This window comes from Myotis myotis, unplaced genomic scaffold, assembly GCF_014108235.1.
Source record: "Myotis myotis isolate mMyoMyo1 unplaced genomic scaffold, mMyoMyo1.p scaffold_m19_p_21, whole genome shotgun sequence".
Lineage (NCBI taxonomy): Eukaryota > Metazoa > Chordata > Mammalia > Chiroptera > Vespertilionidae > Myotis > Myotis myotis.
In genome coordinates, this window is record NW_023416326.1 from 4,547,146 (window position 1) to 4,568,278 (window position 21,133).

General features: G+C 55.4%; 1 protein-coding gene across 1 annotated transcript in view; it reads right to left on the reverse strand.

Annotated features, from left to right (window-relative positions):
• Nucleotides 1–20,511, reverse strand: part of NID1 (nidogen 1) — a 40,850-nt gene extending 20,339 nt beyond the window's left edge. The window contains exons 1-9 of the mRNA XM_036354925.1: nucleotides 20,243–20,511; nucleotides 11,453–11,752; nucleotides 10,123–10,349; nucleotides 8,279–8,652; nucleotides 4,775–4,924; nucleotides 3,263–3,514; nucleotides 2,514–2,714; nucleotides 1,317–1,550; nucleotides 712–855 (exon numbers count right to left, since the gene is read on the reverse strand). Coding sequence (XP_036210818.1) covers nucleotides 712–855; nucleotides 1,317–1,550; nucleotides 2,514–2,714; nucleotides 3,263–3,514; nucleotides 4,775–4,924; nucleotides 8,279–8,652; nucleotides 10,123–10,349; nucleotides 11,453–11,752; nucleotides 20,243–20,473 — 2,113 coding nt within the window. The 5' untranslated portion in view covers nucleotides 20,474–20,511. The remainder of the gene's footprint in view (nucleotides 1–711; nucleotides 856–1,316; nucleotides 1,551–2,513; nucleotides 2,715–3,262; nucleotides 3,515–4,774; nucleotides 4,925–8,278; nucleotides 8,653–10,122; nucleotides 10,350–11,452; nucleotides 11,753–20,242) is intronic.
• Between the last annotated feature and the right edge of the window lie 622 nt (nucleotides 20,512–21,133).

Genomic DNA, 21,133 nt, shown 5'->3' on the forward strand with positions numbered 1-21,133 from the left:
CTCCCAGGATGCTCCAGCCCAGATGTCTGGACGCCGTGTGCGGACGGCAGGGCCCCAAGGCTCCCGCTCGGCTGCCAAAGCAACTAACACAGGGCGAGTTTCAATCTAAGCGACAGAACAGCATGGCCACGGGAACGTTTCCAAGCTCCGTTCTCCCCGGGAAGCTTTAGGGACGGGGACTGTGTGTTTCAAAAAAGCGACTTTGGCCCGGCCGGCGTTGGCTCCGTGGTCCAGCCCTGACCTATGAACCAGGACGTCACGGTTCAATTCCCGGTCAGGGCACACGTCCAGGTTGCAGGCTCAGTCCCCAGGGTGGGGCATGCAGGAGGCAGCCGATCCATGATTCCTTCTCATCACTGATGTTTCTCCCTCTCCCTCTCCCTTCCTCTGAAATCAATAAAAAAATATTTTCTAAAAGAGGGTGAGCCTCTGTAGTTCACACCAACGTGCCTGGGGGAGTCATGTTCCAAGGTTACATGCAGCACTGGTTTCAGCTCCCCTCTGCACCTGTGCGGGGTGTGGCCTCACAGATTCTTCTCTGGCATCTGGAAGGGGCAGTGCCCATCACGGTGCCAGGGGACGCCTGGGCATGCCAGTCTCACCTCGGGGCCTCGTCCCCTCCCGCGCCATCTGGACCACAGGCATGGACACCTCCCCGCGGCCTCCCCCCCGCCCCCCCACCCCCCCCCCGCGGCTGAGCCGAGGCTGTACCGTGGCAGGTGCGTCCGTCCCCCCGGAAGCCGATGGCGCACTCGCAGGCGAACTGGTTCCCGGCGCCGGGCTGACAGGCCGCGTTGGTGTCGCACCCGTGAGTGCCGATGTAGCAGGGGTTCTGCAGGGCGTCCGGGGAGCCGTCTGCGAGGACAGAGACACTGAGAGGTAAGTCCGCGGAACGCTCCCCCCACAGAGGAAGGCGGGTGGAGGCCGAGGTCCGGGGACAGGGGAGCAGCTGGCGGATGCTCCACTGAAGCATCTTCCCCATCAGATCCCATGCAGAACGGGCCATAAGGCAATTTTGCCGGAAAATGACAAAAATCACGCCCGGCCGGCGTGGCTCAGTGGTTGAGCATCACCCTATGAGCCAGGAGGTCACGGTTTGATTCCCGGTCAGGGCACATGCCCGGGTTGCGGGCTCGATCCCCAGTAGGGGGCATGCAGGAGGCGGCCGATCCATGATTCTCTCTCATCATGGATGTTTCTCTCTCTCTCCCTCTCCCTTCCTCTCTGACATCAATACGAATTTTTTTTTTTTTAAAAGAATACGCCCAGAGCACCGAGACGCGGGCGCAGGCGGGCCGGTGGGAGCTGCGCCTCACCCCGCACGGGCCCGATGGAGTTGCTGAGAGCGAAGCGCAGGATCCGCTCCTCCTGGTTGTACAGCACGAACACGCTGTCCACCGAGAGCTGCTGGGTGCTGGGCGGGGCCGGCCGGGCCCCATCGTGGACGCACTCCTGGAAGGTGATGGTCTGGCGCCACTGGTACGTGTGGATGCTCGCAGGGGCCGCGGGCCCCGTCACCGTGTACTCCCGCGTGGAGGAGGATGTGATCACTGGATGCAGGAGGGACACGGGTGGGGAGAGAAAGGAGAGGGCGTGAGAGGGCGTGAGGGTGCGGTGGCCTCCTTCAGGGTCAGACCCATCCCGCCGGGGGTCTCCCCAGACACCAGGCTTCCAGGGGAGACTGCAATGGAGCCGGTCAATGAGATCGTCCATTTATTTCTTGTTATTATTGTTGTTAATCCGCACCCAAGAATACTTTCCCATTGGTTTTCAGAGAGAGTGGGAGAGAGAGGGAAAGACAGAGAGAAACATCGATGGGAGAGAAATCCATTGAATGGTGGCCTCCTGCACGTGCCTCAAACAGGACCTGGGCTGGAGAGGAGCCTGCAACCAAGGTACGTGCCCTTGACCAGAATCGAACCCGGGTCCCTATGGTCCACAGGCAGACACTATCCACTCAGCCACACCGGCCAGGGCAAGACCGTTTATTTCCAATGGGGACTCCTTCTGCTACCTGGATTTCCCCTACTGTTATGGGTATTATTTGCATCAGTAATATTTGTTGCTTTTTTTCCCCATCAAGTGCTTCTAAGTTCTTAAGCTGCCCAGAGCCAACCTAAAGATTACAAGCTAGTGGACGCCTGGCTGGCGTGGCTCAGTGGTTGAGTGTCGACCTATGAACCAGAAGTTCATGGTTTGATTCCTGCTCAGGGCACATGCCCGGGTTGTGGGCTCCATCCCCAGTGTGGGGCGTGCAGGAGGCAGCCGATCAATGATTCCTTCTCATCATTGATATTTCTCTCCCTCTCCCTTCCTCTCTGAAATGAATAAAAATTAAAGTAAATAAATAAGAAATAATAAATTCTCTGGAGGGAGTGATATGATGTCTGGCAGTGGGGAAAGGCGATGTTACTAAGGTATCGCCCCCGTTTCGCTCTCTGCGGCCCAGGAGACGGCAGCAGTGCGGGCTGTCCCCGTGGCACTGGGAGCCTCAGGCCCCGGGGTGCCCTCACCGCCGCGGGAGTAGTGGTAGAGCTCCGTGTAGGGCTCGATGTGCACGGAGGCGCCGACCGGGATCTGCGGCACGCGGCCCTCCAGCTCCGTGTCGATGGTCAGGTGCCCGTGCTCGTCGATGCCGCTGAAGCGCTGCTTGATGACCAGCTTGCCCGGGTGCCCCACGAAGGTCACCTCGGCCTGGCGGGTGAACTCGCCCCCTGGAAAGCAAGGTATTCGGTCACTCTGCCGTCAGAAGAGACGGCCACCCCGGCGCCCGCCCTGGGCTCACAGGGCTGGTTAGGGGCCGTGGAGTCGCACCTCCTCTGCGGGTGCTTCAGGGGGTGCTGGTAGGAATGGGGCTGGGGACCCCCAAGGACAGAGCTGGGGCACCCAGGGGGCCCCACGGAGTCACCCGCAGAGAGAGGCCGCCTCCCAGCCACAGACCGGCCTCCGAGATGGATTGGCTCAGGGCTTGTGCCGAAGACGGGCATTTTCAACTCATGATGAGAAGGGATAATGAGAAATACCCAAGCTTTAGGATGGGTGAGCCGGGCCAGCAGGATTCTAAATATTATTTAGAATATTTGTAAATATTATTCATGAAAGAAGACTGGTCCTCTTACCGCCACGTCTTTCTCCCAGAACAAAAAGCTTGTCAGTGAGTTGTCCTTAGACGTGGAGTTCCCTTTCCACTCATGCCCCAGTCCCTATCTCCCTTGGACCCCCGCACCCCCGGGCCATGGACTTTAACGGGTGATGTCAATACCTGTGATGCTGAACCCGTGCTTGAATCCATCTTGCTCCACCGCAAACATCCACCCGATGATGCCGCCGACAGGGGCCAGGGGCAGCAGGGAGTACCCCACGGTCTCGGGGATGGTGCTGATGGCCGTGTAGGAGCGCCCCTGGTTCATCACCACATAGGAGTGCAGGTCTGTGTTTTCAAACACGACGGGGACCGGGCTGCTCCCCACGAAGATCCTCCCTTTCACCTTGCCGTTCACTCGCTGGGGGGACCCTGCGAGGGAAACCAAGGGAGAAGCCAGTCCTTCATAAGAGAAGAACAGGATAGGCCCTGGGCCTGTAGCGGAAGAGGCAAGCCCGGCCGGCGTGGCTCAGTGGCTGAGCGTCGACCTAGGAACCAGGAGGTCACGGCTCGATTCCCCGTCAGGGCACATGCCTGGGTTGTGGGCTCAATCCCTAGGAGGGCGTGTGCAGGAGGCAGCCCATCCATGATTCTCTCTCATCATTGATGTTTCTCTCTCTCTCTCCCTTCCTCTCTGAAATCAATAAAATTTTTAGAAAAGTAGCAAGAATCCAACAAATAATTAAACCATGAGACTCTTCCAGGGCGTGTATATGATGTTAAAACGTGGGGCCGGACGGTTTGTCCGATCCGAGCTTCTGCCAAGCACACTCAGCATTACCGGCTCGGACGCTTGGCACGGGAAAGGCCCCCGGGGCCACGCCTGGAGAAGAAGGTTTTGCTGCTGATTCTGGAAGCTTCTCCCAGGGTATCCAAGCCAAGCCCCATGCAACGCTCAGGCACACCACCCCTGGGCGGTGCAATTTGGAAGGAAATACGTTTACAGATGTTGAAAACATTCCCCCAAATGAACACACGGACACAAAAATCCTCTCTCGTTGCCCAAGTCAGTATAACAACCCTCACTTGATCTAATTAGGACCCAGAAGGGAACAAGGTTTCTGTTTGTTTGTTTTTTTAGCAAATTAAAACGGCGATGGCAGGGGATCTGAAAAACAGGAAAGCGCTTCCAAGTTTTACTGAGTCGAACTTGGGGAAGCAACTGCATTTCCTCACGAAACACAAAGAAAACGGCCAGTGACACGTGAGGCCATCTGGCATCCAAAGGGACAAATGTTCCGTACGGCGGGGTTTCTGTCGCTTTTGTTTTCATTGGAGTTTATGGCCGCGGGCTCCCCTGGGACGCACGCTGAGTAAACTGTGTCTGGGCTCTCACGACCGTAGAGACTGCCTGGTCCGCAAGTGACAGCTGGATCCAATTTGGAGTTTGGGGCTCAAGGGGTTGAGCGTCGACCTCTGAACCGGGAGGTCACGGTTCCATTCCCGGTCGGGGCACAGGCCGGGGCTGCAGCTCGATCCCCTGTGGGGCGTGCAGGAGGCAGCCGGTCCATGATTCTCTCTGATCATTGATGTTTCTCTCTCTCTCTCCCTCTCCCTTCCTCTCTGAAACCAATAAAAATATTTAGGCCGCCCGCCCTCCTCCCGGCCCACGAATGAGCACAGAAAGCAGACCTTCGGCCACGCACTGCCGGCCATTCCCGGTGTAGCCGGCGACGCAGCTGCAGCAGAAGCCGGTGGCGTAGTCCCGGCACTCGGCGTGCACGGAGCACTGGTGTCGGCTGTTGGCGCACGTGGGCCGGGAATCCGTGTTGTAGCTGAAGACTGCGGAGGAAGCACAGGGCACCTGTGAGCAGGTCCCGGGGCTCAGTGGCAGGAGCGGGTCACACGGGGCCCCCCAGCCCTGCAGGGATAATGGCACTCGGCCAGGCGGCTCAGGGTCCGGGCTCACCTCCTGGAGCCACGTAAATGGTGTGGTGGCTCCATCTGTCACACCCCACGCACATGGGGCTACAACAGCGGTTCTCAACCTGTGGGTCTCGACCCCTTAGGGTCGCCTAAGACCATCGAAACACACATATATAATGACATACTGTTTTTGTGATTCATCACTATGCTTTAATTATGTTCAATTTGTAACAATGACATTGGGGGTCACCACAACATGAGGAACTGTATTAAAGGGTCGCGGCATTAGGAAGGTTGAGAACCACTGGGCTACAAGGAGTGTAGAAATCACAAGTTAATGATCAAAAAGTGCCCTAATCTGGCCGGCCAGCGTGGCTCTGTGGTTGGGTGTCGACCTATGAATCAGGAGGTGAGGGTTCGATTCCCGGGTTTCAGGCTCGATCCTCAGCGGGGGGCGTGCAGAAGGCAGCCGATCAGTGATTCTCTCTCATCATTGATGCTTCTCTCTCTCTCTCTCCCTCCACCTTCCTCTCTGAAATCAATAAAAATATATTTTTTAAAAAGGGCTCTAATTTAATTTGCATCAGTCTCAGGTCACCCCATCAGACAGCTGTCTCAGTCTGGTGTCCCTCTGACGAGTCAAAAAGATCAGCTTCACATTTTAAAGGGGCCTTAAGGTTTTTTTTTTTTTTAACTGTTTTTTAATTTTCCCATTTTAATGACTTCAGAGTATTTTGAAATTATTTTGCCTCTTCTCTCCAGGCAATAACTAAGAAGCTCTTATGCTCAAAAGCTGATTAGGCCCTAGCTGGTTTGTCTCAATGGATAGCGTGTTGGTCTGCGGACTGAAGGGTCCTGGGTTCGATTCCAGTCAAGGGCATGTACCTCGGTTGCAGGCTCCTCCCAGGCCCGGGCCCTGGTCAGGGCGCATGCAGGAGGCAACCAACTGATGTGTTTCTCTCATGTTTATGTTTCTCTCTGTCTTTCCCTCTCTCTTCCACTTCCTCTAAAAATCAATGGAAAAATATCCTCGGATGAGGATTTTTTTTTTAAAAAAAAAAGCTGATTAGAAAGACGTCTTCAATTCCTTTCACTCAAGAAACAAAAAGAATTCTGCCTACTTTTAAAACTCTACCTCCTTGGTTCAATTTGTTAGAATTAGGAACAAACTCGTTATACTCCACAATCCAGAGGAAACTGATTTGGAAAGAAAGCTCAAAAGCACATGTCGGGGGTGGACTTTTAAAGCGGGGAGCGATCCGGTTTATAACCCACTGTTCGGAGTGAAGATACAAGTGAAGTTTAAACCAGGAAGGTTCTATGCGTCCCAGACGCCCGGAGGAAATTTCCAGTGTGTGGAGAGGCGGCATTTGGCGTCGGAAACCCTGGGCCCCCACGCTGAACACACGTGACTGCAGCCTGCTTCACTCCAGCCGAGGGCCCGGCGCCCAGTGGGTCCCCATGGCCTGCGTATCTGTGGGTGACTATTCAGATAACGCCAGGAATGCACGGCGGGCCGCGGAAGGCTGACCTCCCCGCCAGAAACAGCGAAATAACCGAGATAGAGGGACAGAGAAACATCTGTTTCAGGCACATGTCGGGTTCAAATCTAGGCGTGGACTAATACCGAGCAATGCACCACCATATGTTGCCGCTGGCGTCAGATAGGACAGCATTTCAACAGGACGGCTTCACGAGGGAGAATGTCAGAGACGCCTCGATCGGGTGACAGCTCAGATCGCAACAGCTGGGAGTAAACAACCCCACACATCTGGGGAGCTAGCCCCCTGAAGCCAGCTGCAAGAGCCGAGCGCCACGCAGGCAGGGATGTCCGCATCACCCCAGGAGAGCCAGGGTGCAGGGTGAGGAGCCCCGAGACACGGACCCACGTCCTGGTCCGGACACGCAAGGTCAACGTCTCCACTTCCGAGCCTTGGAAGATAGCAACAAGCTCACTGGCCCTGGCCCCCAGCTCTCGTCCAGGCTTCGGAAGACACAAGAACAAACATGTGTGGCTATCGTCAGGAGACAAATTAGAACGAGTAAGAAGAAATAAAAGTGAGGCCCGGCCGGCATGGCTCAGTGGTTGAGCATCAGCCCATGAGCCAAGAGGTCCCGGTTCGATTCCCCGGCAGGGCACATGCCCAGGTTGCAGGCTCAATGCCCAGTAGGGAGCGTGCAGGAGGCAGCCGATCAATGATTCTCTCTCTCTCTCTCTCTTTTTTCCCCCCAATGATTCTCTCTTATCATTGAGGTTTCTATTTCTCTCTCCCTCTCCCATCCTCTCTGAAATCAATAAAAAAAATCTATATATTTTTTTTGAGTGACTATGTGGAATGGATAACTTCGTAACAGAAACAGTAGAGTCTCCTTAAACATTATTTAAAGGCCTGGCCCATCCCATCTACATGAATCTCAATGGATTATAAGTCACCCTGAAGAGCAAAAACGAGTGAACACAACTGAGCTTGGACTTCTTTTCCAAGACAAATCAATGCATGCTGGCTTTCCCTCAAAATGTAGCAAAAACCTGAGAGAATACAGTTGACTAGAAGATAGTGCACTTTAAAAGGGAGGTCGCGGGGGGGAAGGTGGGGGAGAAGGGAGTATCTACTTGTTCTGTATTTTAAAATCTTCTCAAAACGACTCTGAAACAAACCGGAGCTGGGAATAATGAACTCTTCTCGTGCCAAAGCCGAGAGGAAGTAAATGTCAAAGATAACTGTGTCCACGGCCAAAGGAACGTCGACAATGTTTTTTCAGGTGGCCGAGTGTACTTCTGATCTCAGAAATCACAAATAAGAAAAATCTGACTTTCAAAATACTTCTAAAGCCCTTTTCTCCCCTAAAACAGACCAGAGGGCCCTGGCCGGTATGGCACAGTGGATAGAGCGTCGGTCTGCGGACCGAAGGGTCCCGGGTTCGATTCCGGTCAAGGGCACGTACCACGGTTGCAGGCTCCTCCCGGGCCCGGGCCCTGGTCGGGGCATGTGCAGGAGGCAACCCATCGATGTGTTTCTCTCGCATTGATGTTTCTCTCTGTCTTTCCCTCTCTCTTCCTCCACTCTCTCTAAAAAATCAATGGAAAAATATCCTCGGGCAAGGATGGACATCAAAGGCACGGAGCCTGTGAGCTCCCACCCCTATTTCCCAGCTCTCGCCCTCACAACCCACCCCAGAACGCACACCTCGGGCCCGCTCCAGCACCTGTCCCGTGTCCAGAAACCCAAGCGCCCTAGAGTATTCTCACGGCAACAGCGGGAGCCTTACCGACTTCCGACTCCTCCACCTCATCCACATCAATGACCTGCGGGTGCTGCTGGGGGAACCTGGCCCCGGGCAGCTGGAAGGACCGGGTCCTCTCGGTGGGAGGCCTGGCGGGCCTGGCGGTGGCCGGGCGGCTGGGGGCCAAGACTCGGTGCCTGGTGGTGCCGGTGTCTCCCCTCCTCGGGGTCTCATAGGGGAAGGGTGTGGTGCCCAGGTCCTCCGGGCCCAGACTGGTCACCGAGTCGTAATCTTCGTCATCGTCGTAGTCTTCTCCGTCGTCCGGTCTGAGGTTCACGTCCGAGGACACCACGCCGCTGGCTGTGTCGGGGCCCCCGATCTCAAACACCCAGACGCCCTGCTGCCCGGAGTTGCTGCTCCTATGAGAAAGGACAGACTTCTGGGCAACAGGCCCTACCCCCTGGGCAGAAGGAGTCCTGGGATCCGTGTCCACCTGAAACCCAGGGGCCTGGAGGGTGGGAGAGCCGGCTGGGTCATGTGTGGCCATCAGGCTAGGGGCACCGACAGACTCTTGGGGACCAGCTAGAATGCTAAGAAATATTCACCACGCTCGTTAGCCGTGACGGTGTTACTCTGATTAAAGAAGGCCCGTTCGGCCCTAACCGGTCTGGCTCAGTGGATAGAGCATAGGCCTGCAGGGCTGAAGGGTCCCAGGTTCGATTCGGGTCAAGGGCACATGCCCGGGTTGCGGGCTCTATCCCCAGTAGGGGGCGTGCAGGAGGCAGCCCATCAATGATTCTCTCTCATCATTGATGTTTCTATCTCTCTCTCCCTCTCTAAAATCAATTTAAAAAAAAAAACACATTTTGACCCAGGGATCCCACTTCTAGGAATATATCCCAAGAAACCAGAAACACCAATCAGAAAGGATATATGCATCCCTATGTTCATAGCAGCACAATTCACCATAGCTAAGATCTGGAAACAGCCTAAGTGCCCATCAGCAGATGAGTGGATTAGAAAACTGTGGTACATCTACACGATGGAATACTCTGCTGCTGTAAAAAAGAAGGAATTCTTACAATTTGCAACGGCATGGATGGAACTGGAGAGCATTATGCTAAGTGAAATACGCCAGTCAATGAAGGAAAAATACCACATGATCTCACTCATTTATGGATAATAAAGACCATTATAAACTGATGAGCAAAAATAGATACAGAGGCAGAGCATCATCGAACAGACTGTCAAACTACAGCGGGAAGGTCAGGGAGGGTCGGGGGTGGGAGTAAGAGATCAACCGAAGGACTTGTATGCATGCATATAAGCATAACCAATGGACACAAGACACTGGGGGGTACGGGAGGCCGGGGGAATGTCAAGGGGAAAACAAAAAAGGAGACATATGTAATACTCTTTGTAATACTTTAAGCAATAAAACAAAATTTAAAAAATAAATAAAAAATAAAAACAAAAAACACAAAAATAAAAAGTACCACATAATAGAAAAACTATATCCAACACTGCAACCCAAGGGAATTTTTTAGGGAATGTTCTGTGATGCCCATTATATCATCCTTAATAAGATAATCACGGGCCCTAGCCGGTTTGGCTCAGTAGATAGAGCATCGTCCTAGGGACTGAAAGGTCCCAGGTTCGATTCCGGTCAAGGGCATGTAGCATGTACCTTGGTTGCAGGCACATCCCCAGTAGGGTGTGTGCAGGAGGCAGCTGATCGATGCTTCTCTCTCACTGATGTTTCTAACTCTCTATCCCTCTCCCTTCCTCTCTGTAAAAAATCAATAAAATATATTTTAAAAAAAAAAGATAATCACGGGCTATGCTTATTCTCAGGGGGTGTCTACGGAAGAACAAAGGCAGACACTTACTTGGCCAAATTGCCGATCGAGTCTCTGTCGTTAGCAAATATGTTATACGCCCCGTCGCTGCTCAACACGAGTCCCACCAGCCCTTGGCTGAAGGCGACCATGGCGGGGACCTGGCTCTGGTCGCGCTTGGAGAAGGTCGAGGTGAACTGCAGGCCGTCTTCGGGGTACAGGAAGATGGCGTAGGATCTGGAACCGGAGGAGGCCAGGACCGCCTGGAATGTGTTTCTCTGCGAAGACGAGTCAAAAGGCAGTCACTCAGGCAAGTAGCCACATCTTCCCAGGGGCCCTGCAGCAGACCAGACGCCCCATGTGGGAAGATGGCAGTGTCCCCCCAACTTATTCTAGAAGCAGCGCTTTTAGGTATTTCCAGGAAAGCGCCACTTCCACGCCTCTGAGGCTGGCCCGCCGGAAAGGGCCTTTGTGTAAGGACTGCGTTCCCGATGCCGGGCCCGTCGTATGTTGCCTCACCACGTAGCCCTCCCACTGGTCCTAGGAAGGAGGTGGCTGTATCTCCATCCACGTGGGAATGGATGCTTTGGGCCTTTCAAGTTTCTCCCCACTGTGTAATCCTATGAAAATTAAACGATGGTGGGGCCGAGAGACCGAGGCTGGTCCTCAAAGGGTAACTCAGACCTGGAGCCGGCTTCTCCACCTACTTCTTCATCAGAGATGCCCACTTGGACGTGACGGGACTCCTGTCTAAAACATTCCCATGGAGCCCGTGGTTTCTGTCTCCCCAGCTAGACTGTGGGCTTTCTCTTTACTTCTTCACACCCTTGAGGACTACCTGGTGATTGTAACCTTCACTTCGCATTAATAATGTCTCGCCCGACTGGCGCAGCTCAGTGGTTGAGCAGCGACCTCTGAACCAGGAGGTCACGGTTTGATTCCTGGTCGGGGCATATTGATCCCTTGTAGAGGGGCGTACAGGAGGTGGCCGATCCATGATTCTCTCTCATGATCGATGTTTCTCACTCTCTCTCCCTCTCCCTTCCTCTCTGAAATAAATTTTAAAAAAATAATAAAGTCTCTATTTAACCAGAAACCACCTCCCACCATCTGACCCAACGTCAGAGGGATGGGAGTCATCAACCTTATTCTTGCCACCGAGCAGTTTCTCAGGAAATGGCTTTCTTCAACCCAGTCACCCCTGAGTCAGAGACCGCGAGCCTTGCAGATACGGAGCTGGAGGTATCAGCCCGCCATGACCCGATGTTGCCTCGGCAGTCCTTTCTTCATCAGCGATGCAACAGGCTGTACCTCTGAGTCGCACAAGCCATGCCACGTCCCCTGCTAGGCTCCACGCCCTGGTCCCTGGGTGCGCACTCACCTGGTCCTCCTGGGCAGGGTCCTCGCTGGGGCCTCGGTATGGGGCCACGGATTCCCAGGTGACCACCACGGCGCTTGCGGGCTGGAAGGACACGCCCGGGAACCCCCTCTGGACACACTCCGCGGCCAGCTGGGTGATGGCGGGGGAGGAGTCCTCGCGGTAGTAGACCTTCCCGAGGCCGTCGGTGGTGTCCAGGTCGGCCAGGAAGGGCGCCACGGCCCCGAAGGTCGGCGGGAAGAGCCCGGGGTGGGATTCTGCGGCCGGGGGTTCGCTCGTGGCAATGAGGCCATTCGTGGTGACCTGTCGAAACGAAGCAGAGTTCAAAGGAGCCCCCTTTCCACGGGGGAGGCGGAGCGCCCACTCGGAGGATGCGGTCACAGGGGCCCACGCGAAGTCAAGTGCCACCGAATCAAAACCACGCAACTGATGGTGGGAATCAGCACCTGTTCCCTAGGCAGAGTCCTGTGGAAGGGGCACAGCTCGATGCTGGCATCCTCCAGTCCCCGCCCCCTGGACACTAAGGGTTTCAGGGTCTCAGGCTCCCCTAGGTGCCTGCTCTGTGTTCTGCAAAGAGCCGTTGGACATCCGTCATTATTTATTTATTTTTTAATACTTTTATTCATTTCAGAGAGGAAAGGAGAGGGAGAGAGAGATAGAAACATCCATGATGACAGAGAATCATCGATCGGCTGCCTCCTGCACACCCCACACTGGGGATTGAGCCCACAATCAAGGTATGTGCCCTGACCGGGAATCCAACCGTGACCATGACCTCCAGGTTCATGGGTCAATACTCAACCACGGAGCCACGCCAGCCGGCTGGGCAGTATCCACATTCTTCAGATGAAGAAAACGAGGGAAGCACATCGAGTTTTCCAAAGGCACCAGTAAGGGGCGACATTGGGATGTGACCACAGGGAGCCCACATCCCCATGGGCTGCCTCCTCATCGCGGTGCAGCTTTCTTGAAATCGGTTATCCCTGCCTGGGAACAGGTGTCACCGTTCTCATCCCGTGGAAACCCAGGCTGCTCGGGAACGTGGGAAAGAGACACAGCCCCATGTGGAGGGAGGGGCCCTGGCCTCCTGCAAAGCCTCGTGCGAACGAGGCTTTGACCCCACTCATGTCCTCATTCCTGCACAACCCACTGATGCCATAGAACCCACTGCACGGGTCTGTTTACTTTGAGAATCTGAGAATAACAAAAAAAAAAATCCCTGACGCCGGCATGGCTCAGTGGTTTGAGCGTCAACCTTTGAACCAGGAGGTTACGGTTCAATTCCCGGTCAGGGCACAGGCCTGGGTTGTAGGCTCGATCCTCAGTGGGGAGCATGCAGGAGGCAGCCAATCAGTGATTCTCTCTCATCACTGATGTTTATCTCTCTCTCTCTCTCTCTTTCTCTCTCCCTCTCCTGGCCTCTCTGAACTCAATTAAAAAAATGTATTTTTTTAAAATCCCTAATCAGATGGGAGAGTCGTAGCAAATGGCCCTCAGCTTGCACTGTGAGAGGCTGTGGTTGGAAAAACGCCAGGGCAGAAGGGACTCGCCTGGACTGCCCAGATCTGTCCAGGCCACTTATCTCCCTCCCTCCCCCACCCACATCCTTACCCTTAAGCCACTTCACACCCTGTTCCTGGAGGAGGAGTCAGGGGTAGACAAAAAGGACAGAAACTGGCCCGGCCAGTGTTGCTCAGTGGTTGCTCACATCAACCTATGAACCAGGAGGTCCCAGTTCGATTCCTGGTCAGGGCACATGCCCGGGTTGTGGGCTCCATCCCCAGGAAGGGGCGTGCAGGAGGCAACTGATCAATGATGATGTTTCTATGTCTCTCTCCCTCTCTCTGAAACCAATAAAAACGTATTTAAAAAAAAGAAAAAGAAAAAAGGACAGGAACTGAAGACCCAGCCCTTGCGACTTGCCCAGAACCGGGTGAAAAGGCTCCGTGGGGTGGATCCGGGGACAGGGAGTTTTGGGAGTGAACTTTGCACACCTCCCTTTTCACCCAGCTCCCCGGGCTGTGAGCTGCTTGGGGACACACTTCCCATCACCACCTGGCACCGGCCTGGAGATTCCGCAATACTCGGACGGGCTGTGAGGAGGGGTCAGGGATGAGCTGCCCCAGCTGGCCGGCCCCACCCCCATCCGACACCTCCCAGCTGGGCGGGCGGGCGGGTGAGAGCGTGGGAAAGGGCTCGCTTGCTCAAGATGCCAGGAGTTGGCAATCCCCAGCTGCTCCCGGGGGGGAGTGACACACAGGGCCATATACAGACAGCTCACGTTCTAAAAATCTGTCTTCGAGAAGACTGCCAGGGCCTTTTATGACTGAGAATCTGGGCCAAGGAATGTTCCTATTCCCACAAGAAATGCTCTCAGCCCTCGGCCTCGAAGCCCTGCGGACACTCTGGACAGGGCCCAGATGACCCTCCTGAGTGTCAGGGTTGGACAACGAGTTTCAGCCGGTGTTCCTGCATCGTCAGCTCCGCGGTCTGTGGTCACCAAGAAAGATGACATCACAGATACATGTCATGCACAACAGCTGGAAGTTTCATTCGATTCTTAGCTTTAAATTGCCCGCCCCCCCCCCCAACCCCGTAAACTTTATTCTTCAGACACACCGTTAGCGGCGGGTATGCAGGAGGGGGCAGCCAATCGATGATTCCCTCTTATCATTGATGTTTCTATCCCTCTCTCCCTTCCTCTCTGACATCACTAAAAGTATTTCCTAAAGAAAGAGTCACTTTTTTAGAGACACGTGCTGGAATATTTAGAATGAAATAAAATTATTTGGGATCTGCTTAAGGATAACTCATTTAGGTGAGGGTGGGTATTGGGAATAGGTGAATAGAAATGAATCAAAACAAGTCATAGATTGCCCGGCCGGCGTGGCTCAGTGGTTGAGCATCCACCTATGAGCCAGGAGGTCTCGGTTCGATTCCCGGTCAAGGCCACATGCCTGGGTTGTGGGCTCCATCCCCAGGAGGGGGCGTGCAGGAGGCAGCCGATCCATGATTATCTCTCATCGTTGATGTTTCTATCTCTCTCTCCTTCTCCCTCCCTCTCTGAAATCAATAAAAATATACTTTTAAAAATAAGAGACAAGCCATAAATCGATACTTGTTGAAGCCGGGTGATCCCCAGGAATGTGTTCTAATAGTCTATTTTTGCATATGTTTGGGATTTTCCATAATAAAACATTTTTGTAAAAAAAAAAAAAAAAAGACAATGAACATGACTGATGTACAGTTTGGCAGGAAGGGCAGCCAGCTTTTACAGGTGAGCCAACGCTAATGTCCTGCCATCCGGAGAAGGGCCTGGGGATTCCTCTGAATTCCCCCCTCTCCCAGACCTGCCCCCATCCCACTGCGGGCCCCCCCCCCCCGCGGATTTCCAGGAATGTTCACCGCACTGGGTGCGCCAGACTGTGATAATGAGCAGAAGGTGCAGGCGCAAGCAGAGTTAGGAATTAATGGGACGTTACAGAGCCTTGAGGCCCCAGGCACAGGGCCCTGAGTGCAGAAACAATGCCGAAGCCTGAGGATTACCCATGCAAGCAGGCACCAACCAGCACTGCCTTCTGGTCCCCACTGGTGCCACTTAAAAAATGCCATGGGCGCGGCTGGGGTGGCTCAGTGGTTGAGCATCAACCTATGAATTAGGACAGTGGTCGGCAAACTCATTAGTCAACAGCCAAATATCAACAGTACAACGACTGAAATGTCTTTTGAGAGCCAAAATTTTTAAACTTAAACTATATAGGTAGGCACATTGTTATTAGCTTAATTAGGGTCCTCCTAAGGCTTAGGAAGAGCCACACTCAAGGGGCCAAAGAGCCGCATGTGTCTCTCGAGCCGCAGTTTGCCGACCACGAAACTAGGAGGTCATAGTTTGATTCCCGGTCAGGGCACATGCCCGGGGTTGCAGGCTCGATCCCCAGTGTGGGGCATGCAGGAGGCAGCCGATCCATGATCCTCTCTCATCATGGAGCTTTCTATCTCTCTCTCCCTCTCCATTCCTCTCTGAAATCAATAAAAGGATACTTTTAAAAACTAAAATGAGCCCAATGACATGTTGGCGTCCTTACGGTAAAAGGCTTTTAAGTTTAAGTGAGTCTCGCCGGGTCCCCAGGGCAGAAAGCAGCTGGCTGGGGTGGCGGGAGAGCCTTCTCCAAAACAGATGTGGTTGGTTAGAGAAGAGGGAGGTCGGTGCAAATGAGAAACAAATGGGGCTGCTTAGAAATACAAAGGGCTGCACCAGAAGACAATGACAGTCCTAAGGTTGCAAAAGTGAGCTCTTTGGGCGGGAGGAAGCACCAACTTAAGGTAAAATAATGTAGGAGAAAGCACGGAAAGGCAACAAACTTTATGCTTAAAAAAAAAATACATATATATATATATATATTATTGATTTCAGAGAGGAAGGGAGAGGGAGAGAGAGAAAGAAACATCAATGATGAGAGAGAATCATGCATCAACTGCCTCCTGCATGCCCCATACTGGGGATCAAGCCCGCAATCCAGGCATGTGCACCCTGACGGGTAATCGAACCAGGACCTCCTGGTTCATAGGTCGATGCTCAAGCACTGAGCCTCGCCAGTCGGGCGAGGCAACAAACTTTACAGGCTGCTAAATCTGAGGCCGCTTATTGATGCCATTTGCATTGTTTAAAAATGTCATGCATCCATGCCTCTCTTCACGTATCTGAAGTAGACAAGGAAATGACTAGAGACGTAAGTTAGCTTCATGTCCCAGCGACAGCGAGCAAGGGATGCAACCAAGACCTAAACCCACATCTGCGGGAGCCCCTGAGCTGCACTTTCCGGAATATTTGGGCCGCCGACTTAGAGACATTGAGAGCAAAAGTCATGGAGGCTGCAAAGCCACTTGGGATGGCGCCCAGGTTAGAGATTGCACAGCTAGAAGAGGCTGGAAAGCTAAAAGGGTCTGAGAACTAAGAAAAACTTGATAAAGGAGCCGTGGAAATTGCCAAACGCTCAGGTGGAGGCTGGTGGATTTCAGCCTCGAACCCCGAGAGGCCTGGGGTCCGACCCACCGCAGTTCTTAAGGCATCGTCACTCCAGGTACCTCATTCAACCCAGCCGACCAAGCATCAATGTCACCGCATTCATTCATCACCGGAGAGAAAATGCGTTTCAGCTGACAGGCCTTGCCTAGATCTACTATATACACTCCAGGTGCCAGGATAAAACTCTCAAGTCCAAATTATAAGTAGTTTCCATGAACCCCCCAGAGCCAGAGAAATGGGTCTGGCTTGAATTAGAAATGGCAACAAAAGGATGAGTTGAGCCCTAACCGGTTTGGCTCAGTGGATAGAGCGTCGGCCTTCGGACTGAAGGGTCTCAGGTTCGATTCCGGTCAAGGGCATGTACCTTGGTTGCAGGCACATCCCCAGTAGGGGGTGTGCAGGAGGCAGTTGATCGATGTTTCTAACTCTCTATCCCTCCCCTTTCCTCTCTGTAAAAAATCAATTAAAATATATATATATATATATATTTTTTAAAAGGATGAGTCGATAAAAGTAAGGGACAACCTAGGGGTGATCGTGAAGAGATGAGTCAACGTTTTCGACTTAATCCAGTTCCTATCGAACGCACAAGTTAGGATGGGTTACCCGTCTCCTCTGCAGGAAATGTTTCCCTAAGATGACCTTCCAGCGTTCAAATGCTGGAGGGTCTTCACATTTTAATTCTGTGTGTCTGTCGGAGAAGAGGAGCCGTGTCCGCCCCGCGGTATTCCCCAACAGGAGACGATGGGGGCGGAGGGGGAGGGCTGTCCAAATCCCCAGTTTCTCGGCCGGAACGTGCCCCTCCTAACACCTGACACCTGGGTTTGCCTGCGCCACCTGGAGCCCTACGACTCCTTCACCTGGGTGACACGAATCCCTTCACGCGAACGCAATCCCTTCATTTGAAATTAGAGGGCAGCTATGGGGAAAGGATTCAGCATTCATCACCTTTCCGGAATGACCATCCGTCAACGTACCTCAAAGGCCCCAGTGGCAAGGGATCGCTCTCCTTCCCCACCCCCCCGCCCCGCCCAAATATATTTTTATTGATTTCGGAAGGCAAGGGGACGCTCTTCCTGACAGAAGCATGCCAGCTAATAAATGTCGGAAGGATGATGGGAACGACACAAACAACATAAAACACACCATTTGGCAACCTTCACTCACTATTGATTCAGGCAAAGATCATCAGGGGATGCGAACCCTTTGGGGGGGGGGAAGGTTGCCGGGGGAGGGGACAGTTGCCGGGGCCAAACCGGCCCCCCTTAGTCAGCTCCCTGCTGGCAGGGGAAAAACACCACCTAAAGGACATGACCTGGCCGTTGTCTCCTTCGCCCTGGCAGCCAGCAGAGCCATCGCCAGACGCAGCTTGCCTCCAGTTCCGGGCACATGCCAGGCTGGGTCCCAGCCGCATGCACTGGCAGTCCCTCCCCCCTGCAACAGCCTCTCCAGGCCCCCTCCACCCACTGAAACGGAACCGACCTTTCAAGGAACCTGCTCTGTAAGCCTTCCCGGCGTCCCCAGCCCGCAACAACCACGCCGTCCATCCCCACACGCGTGGGGCTTGATGTCTGAAAGCTTCGGTCAGACACAGACTCGCGAGGGAATCCTAGTTTGGGCATTGAACGGTGGGATGGCCTGGAGCAATGACTAATTGTTATTACCGTTTCTTCAACGGAAAAGACAACCACCGGGAGAGTTGTTTGGGGGATTAAACAATGTACAATGAGGGAGTCCCTGACACGGGCGGGCGCAGAGGCTGGTCAGATCACGGTTTTATTCTCCGTGGGTGTTCCTGCCCGTTTCTAGGCTGGTGCCCAGAGCCGTGCAGACCACCTGGGTCCTGCTCACACGCCCCGTCCGTTCAGTGTCTCAGGCAGCGCCCGCGAGGGTGTCCACCAGCTCAGCGCGCATCTACACGGCTATGGAACGTGGTCGACGCTGGGACCGCCAGATCCCCGTCACCCCCTGAGAATGCGGCGCCACCCAGGGTCACACCTCCTTCCCTTCAGCCCTTATCCAGGGACTGATCGCTGTCATGGCCCAGAGGCTGGGCCCTCTCCTGGGGACAGGAGACCATCCCACCTTCAGAGCAATGAGGGGGTGGGGAGGCTGGCCGAGACCTTTGTAGGGACTGAGACCTTTGTTCCCCTGGCTCAACCCTCTTCAGCCCCTCGGGGTGGAGCTGAGTTGCGCCCCAAATGCAATAACCTGCCTGCTGTGCAGCATCTCAGAGTCAGTCCCCCAGGAACCCAGCCTCTAGTACAGACATAAGATCACAGCAAGCGCTGGGATTCTTTCTCATAGAAATGCCCATGACTCCAGCCCTAGCCGGTTTTGTTCAGTGGTTAGAGCGTTGGCCTGCAGACTGAAGGGACCTGGGTTCCATTCTCGTCAAGGGCACCACATGCTCAGGTTGCCGTCTCCATCCCCAGTAGGGGGCGTGCAGGAGGCAGCCAATCAATATATACACTTTTTTTTTTTAAAGTATCGCATCTATAACTTCACAAAAATTTTGTTCTACTCTTTTGATCTGTATTTCAACATAATTGATTTCCTTGGCCATCCTGTGGGTTTTATTTTATGCATCTGGAGACATTATTCTGAGAAGGGTCGGTCTTCTAGGCTTCACCAGAGGGCCCAAGGTGGTCAGGGCAGTCAACAGCTGGGCGGCTGTCCCTGCGGGTGGAGGCTTTCAGTTCTCATTCTTTTTTAAAAAATATATTTTTATTGATTTCAGAGAGGAAGGGAGAGACATCAAGGATGAGAGAGAATCATGGGTCAGCTGCCTCCTGCACGCCCCCTACTGGGGATCGAACCCGCAACCGGGTATGGGCCCTGACTGGGAACCTCCTGCTTCCTATGTCCACGCTCAACCACTGAGCCACACCGGCCGGGCTTCAAGTCTCATTCTTTTTAGGCGCAGTGACAATCTCCACGGGGGTGTGGCCTAAGGCGCAGTGGGCAGGGCGCACAGCCGTCCCCATGCGGGACCCACTCCAGACTCTGCTGGGTGGTCCCCCTTTGGGAACGCGCGCTCCGCTTTATATGAAATCCACATGGTGCGCGGCTGGGGCAGGCTGCGCCCCCAAAGGCCGGGACTCACACGTCAGCGCCCCGAGAGCCCGAGGTCGCCTGGCCCCGCGCCCGTAGGGGGCCCCCTGGTGACCATGCTCGCCCACTGGACCTTGGATCGCCGGGGAGCCCCGCTTCCCCAGCCCTGAACTCTGGGCTGAACCGAGCTCCACTGGAGAGCAGAACCGTGGCTAAGACGGAGCGGGAGTCGCACACCCCGGTGGGGGCCCCCGTCCGCTCCCTGCCCCGCGGTCCTGTCCTTCCCTGCGCGCGCTGCGCCCCCACCGAGCCAGGGTCCCGTCCCCAAAGGCTCCGGACTAATGGCGAGACCCCCTTCCCGGCCGCGACGGATAGCAGGGTCCCTGGATAACGGGTCCCGGAGGGAGGAAGCGGGGTGCGCACAGGGCCGCGCACGCGGGGCGAGCTCCCCAGCCTCGCGAGCTCCTCGACGGCAGCGACGGGGCGATGGAGACCTCGGGGCCGAGAGGCGGGAGCGCACCGGCCTTGGAGACCCAGAGCGCGCGCGCCCGGAGAGGGGCGGCCGGCGGGTCGGTCCCCGCCCCCGACGCCCACGTCCGTCCGGCTCCGCAGGGGCCGCGGCCGCTGGCCTCCTCCCTCCCGTGGCCGCTCGGCCTCCCGGCGCCCCCCGCCCCGGCCGGGGCCCCCTCTCCGCGCGGGCCGGGCGCACTCACATAGACCGAGCGCAGGTCGGTTTTGTCGAAGAAGCGCAGCGCCGTGCTCAGCTCCAGGGCGGGGGAGACGCGGTCGTCGCCCGGCTCCAGCTCCAGGTCCCCGCGCGCCGGCCCGAAGGGGAAGAGCTCGTGGCGGCGCAGGCAGCCCCCCGGCCCCGCCAGCAGCAGCGGCAGCAGCGGCAGCAGCGCCCGCGGCCACGCAGCCCGGCTCCGGCCGCCCGCGGTCCACATGGTCCCCGACTGCGGTCCCGCTGCCCGAGCGGCTCGGCGCTGGAGGCTGGAGGGCGGGGACGTAACCGGACGCCCCCGGCAGCCCCTCCCCGGGGAGGGGGGAGGCGGAGAGGGGCCGGGGCAGGGCCGGCCCGCGGGCTGGGCGCGCCCCAGCCGCTCACTGTCTGGATAGGAGGGAGGGCGACTCGGCGCCCCTAGCGCTGGTCCCCCGGGGCGGTGGGCGCCCCAGGCAGGGAGCCCCGAAACCAGCTGGGCCCCCACCGGACGGCCGCTGCGGGGACGGGAGGTGGGAACAGACCACTGGCCGGCCCCGCACGGTGTCCGGGGTCTGGGCAGAGTCGTGGGGAGGACGCAGGTGTGTCCCGGGGGAGTGGGCTGTGTGCCCACCGGAGGCTGCCTGGTGTGGGAGGGCAGACCCTCAGGGTCCGATTCTGGTGGGAAGAGGGGCAGGTGCTGGGGGCTGGCAAGATGGGCCCAGGCCAGGAGCACATTCTTTTACTCTCCTTCCATTCTTGCAGCTTTTCCCCCCTATATATATATATTTTTTTTATTGATGTCAGAGAGGAAGGGAGAGGGAGAGAGAGGAAACATCAACGATGAGAGAGAATAATGGATCGGCTGCCTCCTGCACGCCCCACACTGGGAATTGAACTGTGACCT